The following is a 17946-nucleotide window of genomic DNA, read 5'->3' as shown; positions in this document are numbered from 1 at the left end:
TCATGGGACGGGGCCCCAAGGCCTACTGCTACTTGGTAGACCCCTGTCTCCAGCTGAAAAAGCAAAGTCCACGAGTAGAACTCTGCAAATGAAATATATGCCACCATGTGGGTTTAGCAGAGCAGACCTCAGAGAGTGGCGGCAGAGGACTTGGTATCCAGCCGTTATCACACTAATATTTCCTCCTAGCCCAGTGGGACCCCCAAATCCCCACATGTGGCGGGTGGGATTGCAGGAGAAAGTACGGGCAGGTTTACAGGCCTCAGGTGTCAGGTGGGGAGTTTCTGTGGGATTTTGGTCCACATCCCACTGAGAGCTCACACCACCCAGGTCTGATGCCACGAGCCCCTGGATACCCCCTGCAGAGCATGCAGCCCTTGGCAGCACGCTCTTCCCTGCCTGCTCACTGGGCCATGACACACTGTTGGGAAGGCACTGCTGCGTGCACGCGCCACAGGGTTGGCACAGTGTCCATCGCTTCCCCCGAGCTGTGCCCTGACTTGTTCACAGAGCAGGCTGGGCAGCCCGTCCCCAATAACCTCTGTGGGGAGCGAAGCGGGGGGGCGAGCTGAGCCCCCGAGGATCACCGCCTGCTGGGCAACACTAGTCCCACTGCTCCCGGCTGGCCGCCTACCTCGTGCACTGCTCCACTGTGGAGCGGATGAACTGGCCGATCAGCGCCAGGAACTGCTCCGTGTACCGGGAATGGAACTGCTTCAGCAGGGTGAGCAGGCCTAGCACCAGGGGAGGCCAGTCCACAGGGTCGGCGGGCTTGCGGCAGACCATTCCTGTGGGGAACGTGAAGGGCAAGTCCTGAGTGATGCACGTGGCCCTTGTAACATCCATTCCTTAAGAGAATGTTCTGGAGGGTTACGAGGGTGGGGGTGCATGCAGAGGCCTGTTGGGAGGGAATAAAGACTGGACATTTGGAATCAAGAGCTGGGTTGGTGGTGGCCTCAAGTGCTCAAAGGAGTCAACACAATAAGATGGTCTGGTGGCGCCTGTTAAGGGCATAGTAACATCCTGTAACAGTCTCAGTAAAAACCACTAGAATGTCATCTACTATTGAGGCCACAGCAATAGTATGGAGGGTAGGGCACTTGCCTTGTCTTGTGGCTGGTCCAGGTCTGATTCCCAGCATCCCATATGATTCCCAGAGCACTGCCAGGAGTAATTCCTGAGTGCAGACACAGGAGTAATTCCTGAGCATTCCTGGGTGTGGCTCCTGCTCCACCTCCGGGCCAAATTTTTTTTTTTTTTGTCTAGGGCTAAGGTGCTTGCCTTGTATGTGGCAGACACTGGTTCCATCACTGGCACCATATATGGTTCCTGAGTGCAGAGCCACGAGTAAGCCCCGAACACTGCTGGATGTGGCCAAAAATCTAAACTACAAAATTTTTTTGTCTTAAATTTGTTAAACATTCTTTCTGAACATTATACAAGAAAAGAATCTGTATACCCACACAGGAGAAAAACAAATCTTGACCTCAATTTCACACTGCACATAAAATTACATCAATCCATGTCATACGGCGACCACAGACGCTAATGTATAAGATGGACCAAGAAAATTTTCCAGGACAAAAACCACAGGAGACTCGCTTTAGTGACACAACACAGAAATGCTTTCCTACAAGTCAGGCTTAGGTGAGCTTTGAAAGCAATGACCACACGGGGCTGGAGTGACAGTACAGCAGTTAGGGTGCTTGTCATGCATATGGCTGATCTGGGTGGGATTCCTGGCATCCCATTTGGTCCCCTGAGCAATGACAGGTATAATTTCTAAATGCAGAGCCAGGAGTAAGCTCTGAGTACTGCCCTATGTGGGTCCCCAAACAAAAGAAGTGTGCTCAGGGTATGCAAATGTACTGTTTCTTTCTCAGCCTTCCTTCCACTTGATTCCTTTCCAATACATGAAAGAAACTAAGGTTTCTTCCATTTTTTGAGAGGGGTGGGGAGGGAGTGGGGAGCACATCCTCTGATGCTCAGCCTAACTCTACACTCAGGAATTACTCCTGGTGATGCTGGGAGGGACCATATGGGATGCTGGGGGTCGAACCCAGCTCAGCTGTATTGTTGTACTATCTCTCCAGCTCATATTTCTTTGTATTTTTAAAAATTAATTGGGTTTGGGGTGGGACATAGGCCACACCCAGCTGTGTGCAGAACTTAATCCTGATTCTGTGCGTAGGAATTAATACAGATAGGGCTTGGGGACCTTATGGAATGCTGGAGATCAAACCTGGGTCGGCTGTGTGCAAGGCAAGGCCCCTACCTGCTGTCGTACCTCTCCTGAGGTTTTGTTGGTTTGTTTAAGGATCTGGAGGATGCCACAAGCAGCTCGACAATTAAGGTACTCGACTACTTGACATATAATGCCAACTTTATCTTCATGTGCAATGAAAGGAATATTTAGAAAAAAATCAAGCCAGTAAACACAGAGTCTAATAAAAACATACCATCCTTAGGTACAAATCATCCTTATACCTCGCTAATACAAAGAAATAATATTCTTACTTAGTGATAGTACCAACAGAGAACATGCATTTTATCTTAAGATATATATTTTAATCAATTGTGGAATAGTTCTTTAAATTTTTTTTCCCCCAGGGGTAGTTGGGCTATATCTAGCAGTGTTCAGGAGTTACTCCTGGCTCTGTGCTCAGGGTTGATTCCTGGTGGTACGTGGGAGACCATATGTGGTGCCAGGAAACGCAACATGTGCCAGGGCCGTAACTCCTGTACTCTCTCTGGCCTTTTAAATTGTTTTTGGGGCCTCAGAGCTAGTATAGGAATTAGGGGACATTGCTGGCATCCCCTGGCCCTTCAGTCTGAGCATCACTAGGGTGATCTGGTGGCCCTGGCTTGATTGGCAAGATCATCAGGAGAGGCCCCTGCAACCCTGAGCACTGAATAAGATGGGTCCCCTCTAAAAAAAAGATTTATTTTGACAATATACGGGATGAGTGAGTATTTACTGAGCACTCTGTGCCTGCTATTATATTATATCTTTACAAAACATCCACCAGACACAAGGAATTAAGTAACTTCTCCAAATGTGGAAATGGTCGTTAAAAATATATGGTCATTTTTACAGAAATATTCTTTTTTTTTTTTTTTTTTTTGCTTTTTGGGTCATGCACAGGGGTTACTCCTGGCTCTGCACCCAGGAATTACTTCTGGCAGTGCTCAGTGGACCATATGGGATGCTGTGAATTGAACCTGGGTGGGCCACGTGCAAGGCAAACGCCCTACCCGCTGTGCTATTGCTCCAGCCCCTACAGAAATATTCTTAACATGCTTTAGCTTCTTTTTGTTTGTTTGTTTTGGGTCACACTCAGTGGTGTTCGGGGCTTAGTCCTCTCCTGGCTCTACACTCAAGAATTACTCTTGGAGTGTCAGGGATCAAACCCAGGCTGACTGTGTGCAAGACAAGCACCCAGCTCACTGTGACATCACTACAACTTTTGCTTATCCTTAACTTAAAATTTTTTAACTCTTCTGAACTGAAAAAACCTTAATAACCCACCCACCTAACTTTGATACAAAATTTGGAGATATAGGAAGCCCCAGGGTATTTATTAGAAAGGTGATTGCAAAAATGTTCAAAATAAAGTGATGAATGATAGTAAGAAAAACAGGATTCTGTTTCTGGAACAGGACAAATATACTAAAAGACTCTGGTATCAACTAATTCTACCCATCATTTCCCCAAGAAATTCTACCTTAGAATACTACATGTCCGTGAATTAGCTTTATCTCCTCAACACCTTTTTTTTTTCCTATGATGGTTCCAGATACACAGTTAGCACCTGACACTAGTTGAAAAAACAAGACATGAGGGGCTGGAGGATAGCACTGCGGGTAGGGCGTTTGCCTTGCACGCAGCCAACCCGGGTTTGATCCCCGGCATCCCATATGGTCCCTCAAGCACTGCCAGGAGCAATTCCTGGGTGCAGAGCCAGGAGTAACCCCTGAGCATCGCTGGGTGTGACCCAAAAAGCAAAAAAAGAAAAAACAAGACATGAGCCAAAGGAGCTCCAGACCACTACCACTGGCTACTGAACACCAGAAAAAGAAGAGAAGCAAAGGTCTCACTCATTTCACAGGTCAGATAATCAGCTGCTAGAAACAATAGGCATATCACAGACCTCACTGGTATTAAATCTACAGTCTGCGTTTTCATGAAGAACCACCATATTTCAGACGCACATAAGCAAACATTCATGTAAGTAAAAGAAATAAAAATTTTCCATGAGACACAGCATTCTCTACAAAGAGCTATCTTTGCCTGTAGCTTGCTATCACCACCCCTTATTATAAAGAATAAATAAATGCCATACACTACCTAGGTTTTTGTTGTACTGAAGTTTTGGCAACTGGGCAATCAAAAAGAGGAAGTTGACCACAGGGAAATAGGGCAAGCGCTTTGTGGTTATGTATATCTGGAAAAGAGAAAGGTTGTGTGGTTACCAACACTGGACAATAGCATAGAACATTTTCCAGGGGAAAGTGTCCTTGTGTCTCAGTTTGCTATTCAGACTGCTCCATTCTAGACGGGTCTGCTAATATATTACCATCGACTGCGACCCCACCACCAATGTCTACAACATAGTGCTTTAGGGAAGGGAAGACTTTTGCGCAGAGATTAGCAGTTCCTTCCCTACAAGCCCTACAGCCCTCGATGCTACGAAGGCAGCTGATCAGCCAGGTAAGGGGCAAGCGGAACATAGCAGACACGGCAAACATCGGGACACATGATGAGAGGGCAGGGGGCCAGGAGGAAGAGGTTGGGGAGGAGGAGGAAGGAGTGACGCAGCAGTGCCGGGGTGCATTAAGTGGCCAACAGGTGTCTGTGCTGTCTTTTGCTCTGCCCCGAGCAGTGCCCTATGGGGGTCTCCCTTCCCGTTTCCGGGGCCCAACCAGGCAGCACCCTGCTTCCAGCAGCCCTGAGGGCCGTCTTGGCAGTGCAGTGGGTGGGGGCACTCTGTATGGGAGCACTGGATCTGCTCAGACTCCCTGGCTCTGTGACTGAATGACGAGCCAGCGCTGTGGAAGGGACCGACCCGAGTCTCCGGTTTCTCCTGACAATGGGACGTTTCAGTACAGTGGCAGAGTAAGTGAGGTCACGCTCGCTCTGGCGTCACGTGGTGCCTGGCAGAGGTTAGTGCTTCTGCCGAGTGGCTATTTAGGTGCATCATCTCTCCTTGCTTTTACTTTTTTGAGGTGTGCTGGGGGAGACGCTGGGGCTGGGTCACTCCTGGTGACCAGAGAGAAGTCAGGCATGTGGGAGGCAAATCTTTTACCACCCGAGCCACCCTTGGCCCACGGTTCCTCATCTTTTATCCCCATAACCCAGTTTCGCATTTTGTAGATTTTCGGAAGGGAATCGAGGGCTGAGGGTAATCCCTGCGATCAAACGTTTCTACGGAACATGAATCCTCACAGGCTCAGCACCAAATGAAACCTGGCACCAAGTGATTAAAAAAAAAAACAACACAAAAAACAACCCTGCAGTTCTGAGGCTTTCAGTGACGGGAACTATAGCTAAGAGGTGGGAGCCCGATAAGGACGCGGATCTCTGTGTGCCCGGGAGGGAAGCATCGGTGATGCCACAAGGCCTGGTGCCGCCTCCTGATTGCAGTTTCAACACCAGACACCCGGGAACACCTGTCCCCTCTCCTGCACACACGGCAGTCTGCAGCCGTCACGACTGTAGGGGAGTGTCCCGGCCCCTCAGCCCCGAGTCCGGGCACGGAAGGTGGGGCTGTTCTCACTTGAGACGGGGGAGACGAGCTCAGGGCTGGGGTGGAAGCAGGTTCTCCCGGTATCAGCACCCACGCCATCCCGCCCTTGCCCTGGCCACCTTGTTCAGAGGGTTGTGAATGCCGGCCGCCTCCAGGTAGGCCGTGATCTCATACAGGAGCGTGTTCTCTTCTTTGGGGTAAGGAAGGGAAGGGTCCTGGTAGTGGGCTTCGATATCGGCTAGGAGTGCCCTAAAGAGAAGGGGGAGGTGGTGGGGGAAGCACAGAGAGAGGCGTGTTAGGCACAGGGAATTCAGACAGCAGCCAGCAGAGGCGAGGCCGGGCACGCCGGGTCCTGCAGCCTCAGCTGGAAAAGGAGGGCCTGATCCTCTGGAGTCTCCCCCTCCACGCCCATGCCCGGGACTGGCAGGAGGGTAAGGCTGCGTGAGAGGAGTGGCATCTCTGAGAGAGTGGCGGGGTTCAAGGCTTTCCCCGTGCAAATAGCTTTGAACCGATTAAACTGTTTTTCAACATCTGCTGTGTCTGAACAAGGTAACGGACAGAGCAACTGAGCCACAGGGACCACTGAGGAGGCCCGAAACCAGAGCAAGCTGCCGAGGAGAGAGGAGAGGACAGGAGTCCAGAACCCACAGCCCGCACCTGGCGATTAACGTCTTGTGACTCGCTCTGCTGACACAGGCCTCCGGGAAAGCCAGGTGTGGATTTGGCAATCGCCACTTTCTCAATCTGGGAGAGTGTCTGGCACAGTGTCTGGGGTGCGTGAAGTCATTGACAAGACACTGACTGAATAACGAATGTTATTCACCCTTCCCTAGAGGGGTGCTGGAGGGCCGGGAGACTGAGAGAAGGAAGGGGTGGTGGAGGAGGGAGAGAAAAACCAAGATGCCAACATGCTGCCCAGTCCACAGATGGTCTGCAAAAGCTGACACTTACTTATTGAGATTTTCCAGGGCAGCGGCCAGATGTTTGGAGTCAAACCGGCAAGAGTAATTCAACTCATTGGCAATCTGCTGTCTTAGAATCTGCATCTGCCCAACCTGTGAACGAGCAGGTGAAAGAACAGGTTTGAACAATAAGCATGTGCAAGGTGAGGGTGATGCTGTCACTTTTTCCCTTTTTTTTTAAAAAAGATGACAACACTCAAGGGGCATATTTAAGGATCCTGGCCTCAACATCTGTGACTGGCACAAGGGGTTCTCAAAGGGGGCATCTGGTTGACTAATCCATGCCAAACTCAGTATTTCCAAACTTGAACATTTTCCAAAGTGATGCATTATTTATTCCTGCACCAGAGATGATCTTTTACAATAATTTCTCCACATGTAGCTGCTGGGAGAAGCCTCACTTTCTTTACTTGTCATAAACTGAACTTTTACAACACTACTTTGTGCTAATACTCTATCTTAATTAAAAGGGTTTTCTCTGTGTGTGTGTGTGTGTGTGTGTGTGTGTGTGTGTTTCAGCCACACCTGGTGGTGCTCAAGGCTTAGACCTAACAGTGCTTGGGGGACCATGTGGAGTCCAGGGGACTGAATCTGGATCAGCCGCATGCAAGGCAAGTGCCTTTCCTGCAGGACTCTTTTTCTCTGGTCTCTATACTAATACTCTAAAACTGGGTCAACATATCTCTGTCTACCTCTGTCAAGCGGGTCACAAAAGAATCCATAAAAATCTTCCAAAAAGGTGCTTCTAACAATGACAATCCCTACTCGAGGGATTCTGGAGTTTTGTTTTGATTTTGGGTCACACCTGGTAATGATCAGGGGTTACTCCTGGCTCAGGAATCATTCCTGGTGGTGCTTGAGGGACCATCTAGGACACCAGGGATCAAACCCAGATCTGCTCTGCACAAGTTAAAAAAAACCCTACCTGCTGTACTATTGCTTTGGTCCCTACCCCAGGAGTTCTTAGTGTTACTTTTCTACTTTGAATCCCTCTGGGAATCTGGAGAAGGCGAAGGGCCTGTAGCAGACTGATCCTGTAGCAGAGTTCCACGCACAGAATAACATTAGAAGCCAACTATGAGGAACTATGATTCTCAAACACCGAACAGGCTTGTGATCTAGAGCTAGTCAACATGTGAGCCATTCTAATTCCCAAGCAGCGATGAGTGTGCATGGTATGTGGAGATGGCTGGGATGACTACAATATGACTGGCTCGGGAGAGAGATCAGCTCGTGCCCACCAGTTCAATTTGTCGGCACCCGAAAGGCAAAATGGTACTTTTTTTGTTCTGCTAAATTTCTTTCTTTTTAAAATCATACAAAAGCTAGCCCTAAAATATTAGCAAGGCAGACAAGAAAATAGGAGGATATACTGCTTCATAATGGCTTTATAGAATTATACAACTCCAGAAGCTAGAGTGACAGTACAGCAGGTAGGGCGTCTGCTTTGCATATGGCGGACTGGGGTTCAATCCCCAGCACCACCAGGAGTAATCCCTGAGTGCAAAGCCAGTTGTAATCCTTGAGCACTGCTGGGTGTGACCCCCAAACAACAAACACAAACAAAAAACCCAACCCTAAATAAAAAACCCACCAGAATCATACAACTTCTAGCTGGCCCATTTCATTTCTTTGAGATGCAATTTTCACAAATTTTCTTCTACGGAAATTTTTTTTTTATCATTCCATTAGCCATTTCGTGGTAACAAGCAATATAAAACAAATTACTACCAGTCTGCTACAGGGGCAGACTTGAGTGATGGTTGGGAAAACAGAGACAACGGTAGAGGGAAGGTGACCGTGGTGGTGGGATTGATGTTGGAATATTGAATGCCTGTAACAGATCATCATGAACAACTTTGTAAACCATGATGCTTAAATAAAGTGAGAAAAAAAAAAATAAAAAAACTAAAGTTATACATGGATTTCTCATTGCTTATGTAGGGCATTTCATGGCCTCTAACCTTTGTGCTGTTAAAGGGTCAATTGTATTAAAACTTATTAAAATAAAATTAAAGCCAGTTTCCTAGTGCCACAAGTCACCTATGGGCTATTCCTGGCTCTATGCTTAGGAGTGACTCCAGGAGGTGCTCTTGGGATCATGTGCAGCGCCAAGGATTGAACTAGGGTCAGTTGCATGCAAGGCATGTGCCTCAGCCTATGTGCCATCTCTCCGGCCCCACTGGCCACCTTTTAAGTGTTCAATAGTAACATATGGCTGGTGGTTGGTGTGGCCGTGAACTTCCCATTCCGTGTTCCACATCACTGATCCCATCTAGTGGCTGCAAGATCCCTAATCCAAAGCAAACAGTAAATCGAATTCCAGGGTGTTCAAGCAGAGGTCACTGAATTAGACACGGCTCTACTGAACTACCAGCGGCTGCAGGGTTCTGAACTGCCTTGCCGTCCGCCAGCCACCAGCCACCTGCCAGCCAACGGGAAGATTCAAGCCCTGCAAAGAAACCCGGTCCTCTCCCGAAGCCAACAGGGCAGGGCCAGGTCTTCCAATCTCACTGTTTTTTTTTTTCCTTCCCTTTCTTCAACGTAATAGGTCTCCCAGCAGTTAAAAACCTGGACGGAGATGCTCTGATGATCTGTCCCTTGGCTCAGAGGATGGAAGAGAATCCAAAGGTTCCTCATGTTACCTGCTCTGCTTAAGTTTTCAGATGAAAACAAAACACACTGAAATGATGGGGAAAAGACCATGGCTCTGGCTGAGACCAACAGGTCCCGTCTTTATGAGGAATGTGAAACTGGGAACCAGAGGATGAGGCTCCAACAAATTCTCAGGAGGTGTGGGTTACTTTTTATGGGGGGGTGGTGACAGAGGGGGTGTTAGGAGATGCTAAGGGGCTCCTCTTGGTGATTCAACTGAGCAAGAGTGAATGCAAGAGTGCAGTACTGTTGCTTGGGACCTGCAGTCCTGGGGTTCACTAGGTCCCGCTGGCAGCACCTGGTCATGCAGGGGGTACCCCGCATTGAGCTGAGGTTGGGTGTAAGCTAGGCAAGCACCCTGACCTCTGTGCTATATCTCTGGCTCTGGGAGGTGATAATTTTAGCTGGGAATTAGAGTTTCTTTTCTTTTCTTTTCTTTTTGGCTTACATCAGCGATGCTCAGAGGACCCTATGAAATTCTGAGGATTGAACCCAGGTCGGCTGCGTGCAAGGCAAATACCCTCCCTGCGGTACTACGGCTCCTGCCCCAAACTAATTAATTTTATTTTTTAACCAGGAAATGTATTCTTCTTCACTAAAACATACGGTGGCTTTCTGAGGAAACAGCTCCTGTGCCTCACGGTAATTCCGTGTCTCCTGGTAACCAATGATGCTTTGTACCTGCTGCATGTTCGGTAAAGGGTGCCTGAATGTCTTGGGCCATCTAAGGGTGAAAGGAGCACAGGAGACACGACAGCCCCTGGGAGCTGAGGTCGTGAATAGGCAAGAGAACAGACAAGTGGATTCTATGGTAACCTGGACTCCCACTGCACACACTGACTTCCTCAGTCCACATCCTTCCTGAATTCCCCACAGACAGCACAGAGGACAATTTATATCCTGGAGAACCCTGCCTTCTAGCATCCACATGAACAGAGGGAGGAGAGATACATGCCCCACTCTCACAGCCCTCCCGCTCAAAAGAGAGGGTGCAGGGATGACCAGTTCTTACATGACCTGGTTGTGGAAGGGTGGAACACTATTGAGAGGACAAGTTCCGCTTCCTGCGTGAAAGCAACTCTTGCCACAAGAAATGTTTCCCCCAAAAACGCAATTCTGAAAACATTCGCCAGGATACGTAAACAATGGGCAATGAAGAGCCTAATCAAGAACAGGTCCCCTAAACATGAATGCATCAAGATGTTGTACGGATGCAATGGAGCAGCTCAAAAGAAGAACAAAATCAGGCAATTTTCAGCAATGTATGTGGGACTAGAGGATGTCATGCTGAGTGAAGTCAGTCAGAATCAAAGGGATGGATAGAGGATGATCTCTCATAGATCATCAAAATACTGTGAGGTAGCAACAGTGGTCCAAAGGCAACACAATGGGAGGGAGAACTGATCCACACAACTGAGCTCCGTAGTGTGTGTGTGTGTGTGTGTGTGTGTGTGTGTGTGTGTTGGAACAAAGGGTTAAGTCAGACTGAGGAGAGAGGCAGAATTGGTGACATACGGGACCTTTCAATCTGGAAGACCAGAGCCAATGTGGACAGCTGCCGAGGCGGGGGTCCCATAACTGCTTTATCTCTGTTCTTGCTCCCAGAGGAAATATTCCTTGAGGAAAACCCACTTTAGAAACTGCTTCCCCATCTGTCCTGAAGTGCCTAGCCAGGGTTAGACTAGCCTAGACAGGCTAATGTCTGTAGAACGCTCCTTTATTCTTCCAGGGATTGCTGGTTGAAGGCAATAAATACAGGGCGATGCAGAGTTGGGGCTCTCAGTCCACAGGCTGTGAGCCCCACGACCCCGTTTTTCTCTCTTGTCATCTTGATTTCTTAGTCCTGTGACCCTGCTTCAGCTCTTTTTGTGGGGGTGATCTCTAACAGGTGCAGCAGTGGTGAGGTAAGGCAGGGTTGTTGGGACCCTTGGGAGAGGGAGGGGGTACACTAGGGATGGGTATGGTGCACAAGAAACCATGCACTGTAACTACAGCATCTCAGTCTATTAAAAAAAAATACACAAACAAAAAAGAACACAAATACAAACATACATACACTCTAAACTCCCAAAAGGAAGATTCAGAACAGGCGGAATCAAGATATGATCATAAGGTTATTTTTTGTTTTGGTGACAAAAGAAAGAGGGAACTGCTTTGGGAGCGCCGAATCCTAGCCACTAGACCACCAGGGAGCACAAAGAGGGAACTGCTTTGAGCAAAAAAAATTATACTAACAACCATAATTAAAAAAAACCCACTATTGGTCATCACCCTCTCTCCCACAAAGTACCTTCATGATAGCCTCGAGATAAGCCGTCCATATCTTCTGTGTTTTGGCAATGGCAGAAAGGTAAATTTTATTTGAATTTGCTGAAATATTAAAATAGAATTTGTTACTTGGTTTGGAATGTGGGCTGTCAGTCCTGTGGCAGGCTGGTTTCCGAACACTCACCTACGATGCTTTTTAAGGGGCTGACGGCATTCATGAGGGTTTTTAAAGTATCCTGAATAGTTCTGTCTCTCAAGATGATTTTCTGGAACATACCGAGGAAATTCTAAAACGAGAAGGCATGACCAAAGATCCAAATATGAAAAAGGTAGAGTAAACGGAATTTGATGAAATGATACCTTAGTTCACTCAAACCTTGTGTACGGCACAGACTGCTCGGAAGAGGATAAGGGAAGGGCTGAAGCCTCCAGCTCCTACTAGAAATGGCCCTGCAGAGAGCAGCTGCTGGTGCCAAAGTCTTCCCAAGACCCACAGAAATAGTCTTCATAAAATATGATGTGTGTCAGGGAAATCCTAATTTATTCTCAGTTTTCATCTGCGCAACAGGAATCATATACTTGACCTGTGGTCAAGTAGAGGAAACCATGCAAGGAATGTTGAGAGATTGGCTTTTATTTGCTTCCCAGCAGCAATCAGGCTCCTATGAACACTCTTTCCCCCCTAATCCTCCCAAGGTCAGGGGAATGTGGCGCCATCAGTAGCTTGGCCAGAGACAACGACTCCTTCCCTCCCTCCCTTCCTATTTCTGGGCCACTCCCAGCGGTGCTAAGGGCTTATTCCTGTCTCGGCACTCAGCACCATGTATGGTGCTGGGGATCAAACCTAGGTCTGCTTCGTGGAAGGCAATCGCTCAACCCACTGTTTTGTCACACCGACCCTCTCACCTGTAACTCTTTGACAATCATGAAGCACAGGAGCCTGTCCAACCCATTCAGACCGAAAGTCCCCAGTGTGGTCTGGATTTCTGAGAAGAGGCGGCTGCTGGTCACTTCCTGATGAGTTTTCATGTCATACCAAGTATTCAGCTGGTCAATATGACATGTCATTCTGAAACAAAAACCACACAAACCGAAAATGCCAAAGTGCCCCAGAGTCATGGGACAGAGGCATGGGACAAAACACAGGACATGGGGGTATCAGACAGGAAGGACAACGATGACATGGTTGTGCTTAAGGGCCTCTTTATGGAGGCATCCACTGTATCACAATGCTCATGACAAAACTCATTTCTGCTGGAAACTTGGAAGTTTACAAACAGCTTGTCAAGCTTCTTTCGACCAACTTTAATGTGAAGGCAGTACCAAGGAGCCATGACCACAGGCTCCTTAGTACTGGGAGAGAGAGGAGACGGAACTTCCCCTGAGTAACTCTACCCATCCTTCCACTCCGTGAGCATGTGTGCAGATAGCCACGGAGAGAAGAAAAGAACCCACTCTTCCCTCAGGTGGTCTCAGTAAAATCTGCTTCACTGGGCTCAAGGAAGAAAATTTGGGGCAGACAGAGGAGTGACTGTACAGGGGGGAGGACATTTGCCATGCATGCAGCTGACCTGGGTTCGATCCTTGGCACCCTAGATGGTCCCCTGAGCACACCAGGAGTAATTCCTGAGTGCAGAGCCAGGAGTAATCCCTGAGTGTCACTGGGTATGACCCAAAAAGCCAAAAAAAAAAAAAAAAAAGAAAAAAAGAAAAAAAAAGAAAAAAAAAGGGAAGAAAATGGCTCCATGGGAATTACTGAGGCCCTGGTGCTCAAAGGTAGTTTTTATTCTCTGAGACTTCCCCTGTGCTCCTTCTGTGCTTGCATTGTGTTGTATTGTACTGTATTGAAGGTGCTTGTATTGCACAAGGCTGACCTAGGCTAATCCCCAGCATTACACGCTTCCCTGAGTCCAGCAGCCAGGAGTAAATACTGCACCCTGCAGAGCTTGCCTGCCCACTGCAACCAGTTTCCTGCTGGGGAGGCTGCTTGCTGTGGGGGTGCCCGCAGATGCCAAAGTCTGAGGGCCTGGTGTGTTCCGAGTCGACCATTTTTCAAAAATCTAGGATCTTGGGCGAGTGACTTTGCTTTTCTGTGCCCCAGCGACTTCACCACTAACCTGGGACAAACAACTGCCTTCCTGCCAATGGGCAACGCTGCCATGGGCTCATGAAGGGTGTGTGCAGAGCACTGAGGGCAGAGCACAAGCTGAGCTCTCAATAACACTAGTTCTTGGGTGAGGGGTGAAGAAACAATATAATCGCCAAAGGTCAGGATATGGGCCAACAAGTGTAGACCCAGGGATAAGGATGGTGCGTGGGGTGGGGGGAGGGAGGAAAGGAGGGGGCCACTCGGATGCCCGGTGACTGATTTGTAATAGAAGTTTTACCCTACTGGGATTCACAGGTCCAGGGAGGAGAACACTGGTGGGAAGGCAAAAGGGATAGAGAGGAGCAGGAGAACTAAAGGCCTCTCAGCTCACTGCAGTCTGTTCTTTGGTCTGGAGCACCCTTGGTCTTGCTGAGCAAAAGACACACTTTCAACCACCACAACAAAAATGAATTGAACACTGATGCTGGTGCTGCGACTTGTGTTTCTCACCACCTGGCAGCTCCATTCATACTGTGCCACTTTGGTCAACAGCTCTGAACTAGAGTGCAACAGGAGAATCAGGCGTCAATAACCATTTCTGTGGGTACTTTCTGTCCGATGTGGCATCCCACTGTGCGCCACTAGTGGTACGTGCTGCCAGCATCAACATGTTAAATTCACTTTTTTAATGATCCCCCCCCCCCCATTAGAAGGGTTCATTAGAACTGGGGCAGAAGTGAGGCTATAAGCTGAGCACTTCCCTTAAAACATGCTGAGTGAGCTCTGTCCAGGGGAATTCAGAGGCACCTACTTTGGGTCCGTGATCCGGAGGATTTCTCGGCAGAGTCGACCAATAAATGTCACAGACTCGTCGACAGGGGTAAACTTTGGTATCGGAATATGAGTGGACTGGTATATACTTTGCCAGTCTTGAATCTGGAAAACAGTGTGGGGAAACGTTTAGGCCACTGATGACACAGCATCTTAGAGTTGTCGTTTTCTCACATCATCATACAAAGGTGACACTGCAGAAAGAATAACGAATGCTCCTTGGTTCTGAAGAGTAAAATTAATCACCTTTCCAGAATGCTAAAGTACAACACTGAGAGGTAAGAGACACTTGAGTAAAAGTCAGGTGTGTGACAAATGAGAGACATTACAACTTCTGGCTCTGTTTCAAGGTCAACATGCAATACCAAAATAGCAGAAGGCTGGAAGACATTTAATCTTTCAAAATTGTGGCCTGAGTCAGAATCCTAAATTAAAAACCTACAGTGGATTCTCTTTCATTGTTGGTGGGAATGCTGACTGGTCCAGCCTTTCTGGAAAACTATGGGCATTCCTCAAAAAAGTAGAAACTGACTTTCCATATGGCCCCGCAATACCACTTCTGGGAATATATCCCGGGGGTGCAAAAAAGCACAGTAGAAATGACATCTGCATCCTGTATGCTCATTGCAGCAATGTTCACAATAGCCAGAATCTGGAAACAACTGAGTGCCCAAGAACAGACAACTGGTTAAAGAAACTATGGCACAAAAATGAGAGGGGGCGGGGGGAGGGAGGGAGTAGGGGTAGGGGGTAATGGGAAGGAACCTGGGGACACTGGTGCTGGGAAATGCACCCTGGTGGAGGGATGAGTGTTGGAATACTGTATGATCATGAACAGCTTTGTAATGGTCTATCTCAATATAAGTTATTTAATAGAAATGTTAAAAAAATAAAAACAAACTATGGTACATCTTCATTTAATGCAGCTATTAGGAAAGATGAATCATGAAATTTTCTTAAAAGTGGATGGACATGGAGAGTATCATGCTAAGTGAAATGAGACAGAAAGAGAGGGACAGACAGAATGACTGCACTCATTTGTGGAATATAAAATAACATAATATGAGACTAACACAGGAGGACAATAGAGCCAAGGGCCAGGAAGATTGCAACATGGTTGGAAGCTTGCCTCATGAGCTGGGGGAGAAGGCAGCTGGGATAGAGAAGGGATCACTAAGTCAATGATGGTTGGAGGGATCACTTGGGATGGGAGATGTGTGCTGAAAGTAGATCAAGGACCATGTATGATGGTCCCTCAGTATCTGTACTGCAAACCATGATACCCAAAAGTAGAGAGAAAGAAGGAAATTGTCTGTCACTGAGGAAATGGGTTGGGTCAGGTGGTGGTGGCAGGAGGGATACTGGGGACACTGGTGGTGGAAAATGCGCACTGATGGAGGGATGGGTATTCGATTATTGTATGACTGAAACTCAATCATGAGAGCTTTGTAAATGTATTGCACGGTGAGTCAATAAAACAAACAAAGCTATGCACCAAAAGATAAAAAAATTAAAAAAAATTGTACAGTATACAAATCACTCATTTTTGTTAATGTGTGACTAAAATCAAACTTCTTACCATTAGCATTTAAGAATTTGGTGCTTGGAGGTTGGAGAAACAGGACAGTGGTTTGGGCACTTGCCTTGCGCATGGCTGACCAAGGTTTGATCCCTGACATTCCATACAGTCTCCCCCCACCCAAGCACCACCAGGAGTGTTCTCTGAGCACAGAGCCAGGAGTAACCCCTGAGCATTGCCAGATATGAGCCACCCTCCTGCCAAAAATATAAAACAAAACAAACAAAAACCCCACTAAGAATCTATTTGTCACTTGGGAAGCTGAGAAACACTGGACGGGTTGAGGGTACATGTACCTGGGCTGGATTGATCGTTATGGTGTCCCAAGCATCATCATGTGAATCCTGGGCCTCCTGAGCACTGCTTAGGAGAGAACCCCTCCCCATCGCCAAATTTAGTTTGGTGCTGGGGCTGAAGAAAAAAAGTCACAACGGGGTGGAAGACATGCCTGGCGTGTGTGAGGCCCTGAGTTTGATTATGGCATTACTGTCCCTGAGGCCCTCTGAGCATGACCAAGTGTGGCCCAGGTGGACCCCAGCACCAGCCGCCACTGAGCTGTCAGAGCTGCACTACCAGATTTATATCTCTGTGGCCCTGGAGTCCCCACACCTATATGACCCCATTTAAAAAAAAAAGAAAACTGGGTGCTCACAAAACCCAGCTGAAAAAAAAAAAAAGCACCTGAGTAGACGTTTCCTTAAAGGATATACATGCATGGCTAACGCACACATACTGGATTTTCTTTTATTGTTTGGAGGGTGGGGCTTGGACCATGTCCAGCAGTGCTCAGGGGGCCATTATTTAGTGCTGGAGAGTGATCTGGGGTTGGCTGTATGCAAGGCAAGCGCCCTACACCCCACACTATCTTTCTGGTCCTAGAATTTTTTTTTTAAAGGTAAAAAACAGTATGCTGTGAAGATGTGGAGAAATTGGAACACTGACATAGCTGGGAGGAACATAAAATGTGTAACCTTTATTGTTTAGTGTTTTTTTTTCTTTTTGTTTTGGAGGCGGGGAGGGTCCACATCCGGCAATGTTCAGGGGTTACTACTGGCTCTGCACTCAGGAATTACTCCTGGCGGTGCCTGGGGAACTATATGGGATGCTGGGAATCAAACCCGGGTCGGCTGCGTGCAAGGCAAACGCCCTACCCACTGTGCTATGGCTCTAGCCCCAAAATGTGTAAGCTTTATACGAACACTCTGGTCGCTCATCAGTTAAGTTAGAATGGGATCAGCAACTCTACTCTTCTATTTACACCCTTCTCAAGTCCCACTGATGTCCTGTGTCTTCTGAGTCTTCTTTGGCTTGGGTCATGACCATGGCAACTGTATGTGATTTCTCCTTAGGGTGGCACATTCCTGAGGTTAAGTGCCTTTTCTACAACCCTTATGTTACTCTAAACATACTCCCCAGTGATTGTGTAGCTCCTTAGGTTCAACAATTATTTGTGCAAAATTTCTTGTTAGGACTTCTGTGGATTTGGGGCTACACTGAAAATGTAAGGAGTAACTAATAGGGTGAAGATTTGGAAAATTGATTCAGGTACCTTTGTTCTCAAGAAGTTATTACACTCTTGTTCTACATTGTAATTTATAATACGAGAGACTTCTTCCTGCCAAATCTTCAGGCCGTAAATGTTGACATAGTCCTGGATGTATTCGAAAGAACGATGGAATCCGTCCATTGCAGCTCCAAGCTCTTTCAACTTGGGCATCAGTTCACTTGGCTGTGCACAAGGGGAACATAAACCTATTAGACTGGGGTGAATTATCCACGAACACTGACATTAGTCCTTAAGTGATAGCCCAATAA

The 17946-nt window shown here is 47.5% G+C and overlaps 1 protein-coding gene across 2 annotated transcripts in view; it reads right to left on the bottom strand.

Annotated features, from left to right (window-relative positions):
* Window positions 1-17946, bottom strand: part of WASHC5 (WASH complex subunit 5) — a 55127-nt gene that overhangs the window by 2440 nt on the left and 34741 nt on the right. For both annotated transcript variants that reach the window (XM_004607631.2, XM_055126044.1), the window contains exons 19-27: window positions 17681-17860; window positions 14533-14657; window positions 12539-12701; window positions 11817-11919; window positions 11655-11734; window positions 6699-6802; window positions 5867-5996; window positions 4349-4445; window positions 635-788 (exon numbers count right to left, since the gene is read on the bottom strand). In XM_004607631.2, the coding sequence (XP_004607688.2) occupies window positions 635-788; window positions 4349-4445; window positions 5867-5996; window positions 6699-6802; window positions 11655-11734; window positions 11817-11919; window positions 12539-12701; window positions 14533-14657; window positions 17681-17860 (1136 nt within the window). The remainder of the gene's footprint in view (window positions 1-634; window positions 789-4348; window positions 4446-5866; window positions 5997-6698; window positions 6803-11654; window positions 11735-11816; window positions 11920-12538; window positions 12702-14532; window positions 14658-17680; window positions 17861-17946) is intronic.

This window comes from Sorex araneus, chromosome 2 (assembly GCF_027595985.1).
Source record: "Sorex araneus isolate mSorAra2 chromosome 2, mSorAra2.pri, whole genome shotgun sequence".
NCBI lineage: Eukaryota > Metazoa > Chordata > Mammalia > Eulipotyphla > Soricidae > Sorex > Sorex araneus.
The sequence above is the reverse complement of the archived record's forward strand: the minus strand, read 5'-3'. Positions and strand labels throughout refer to the sequence as shown.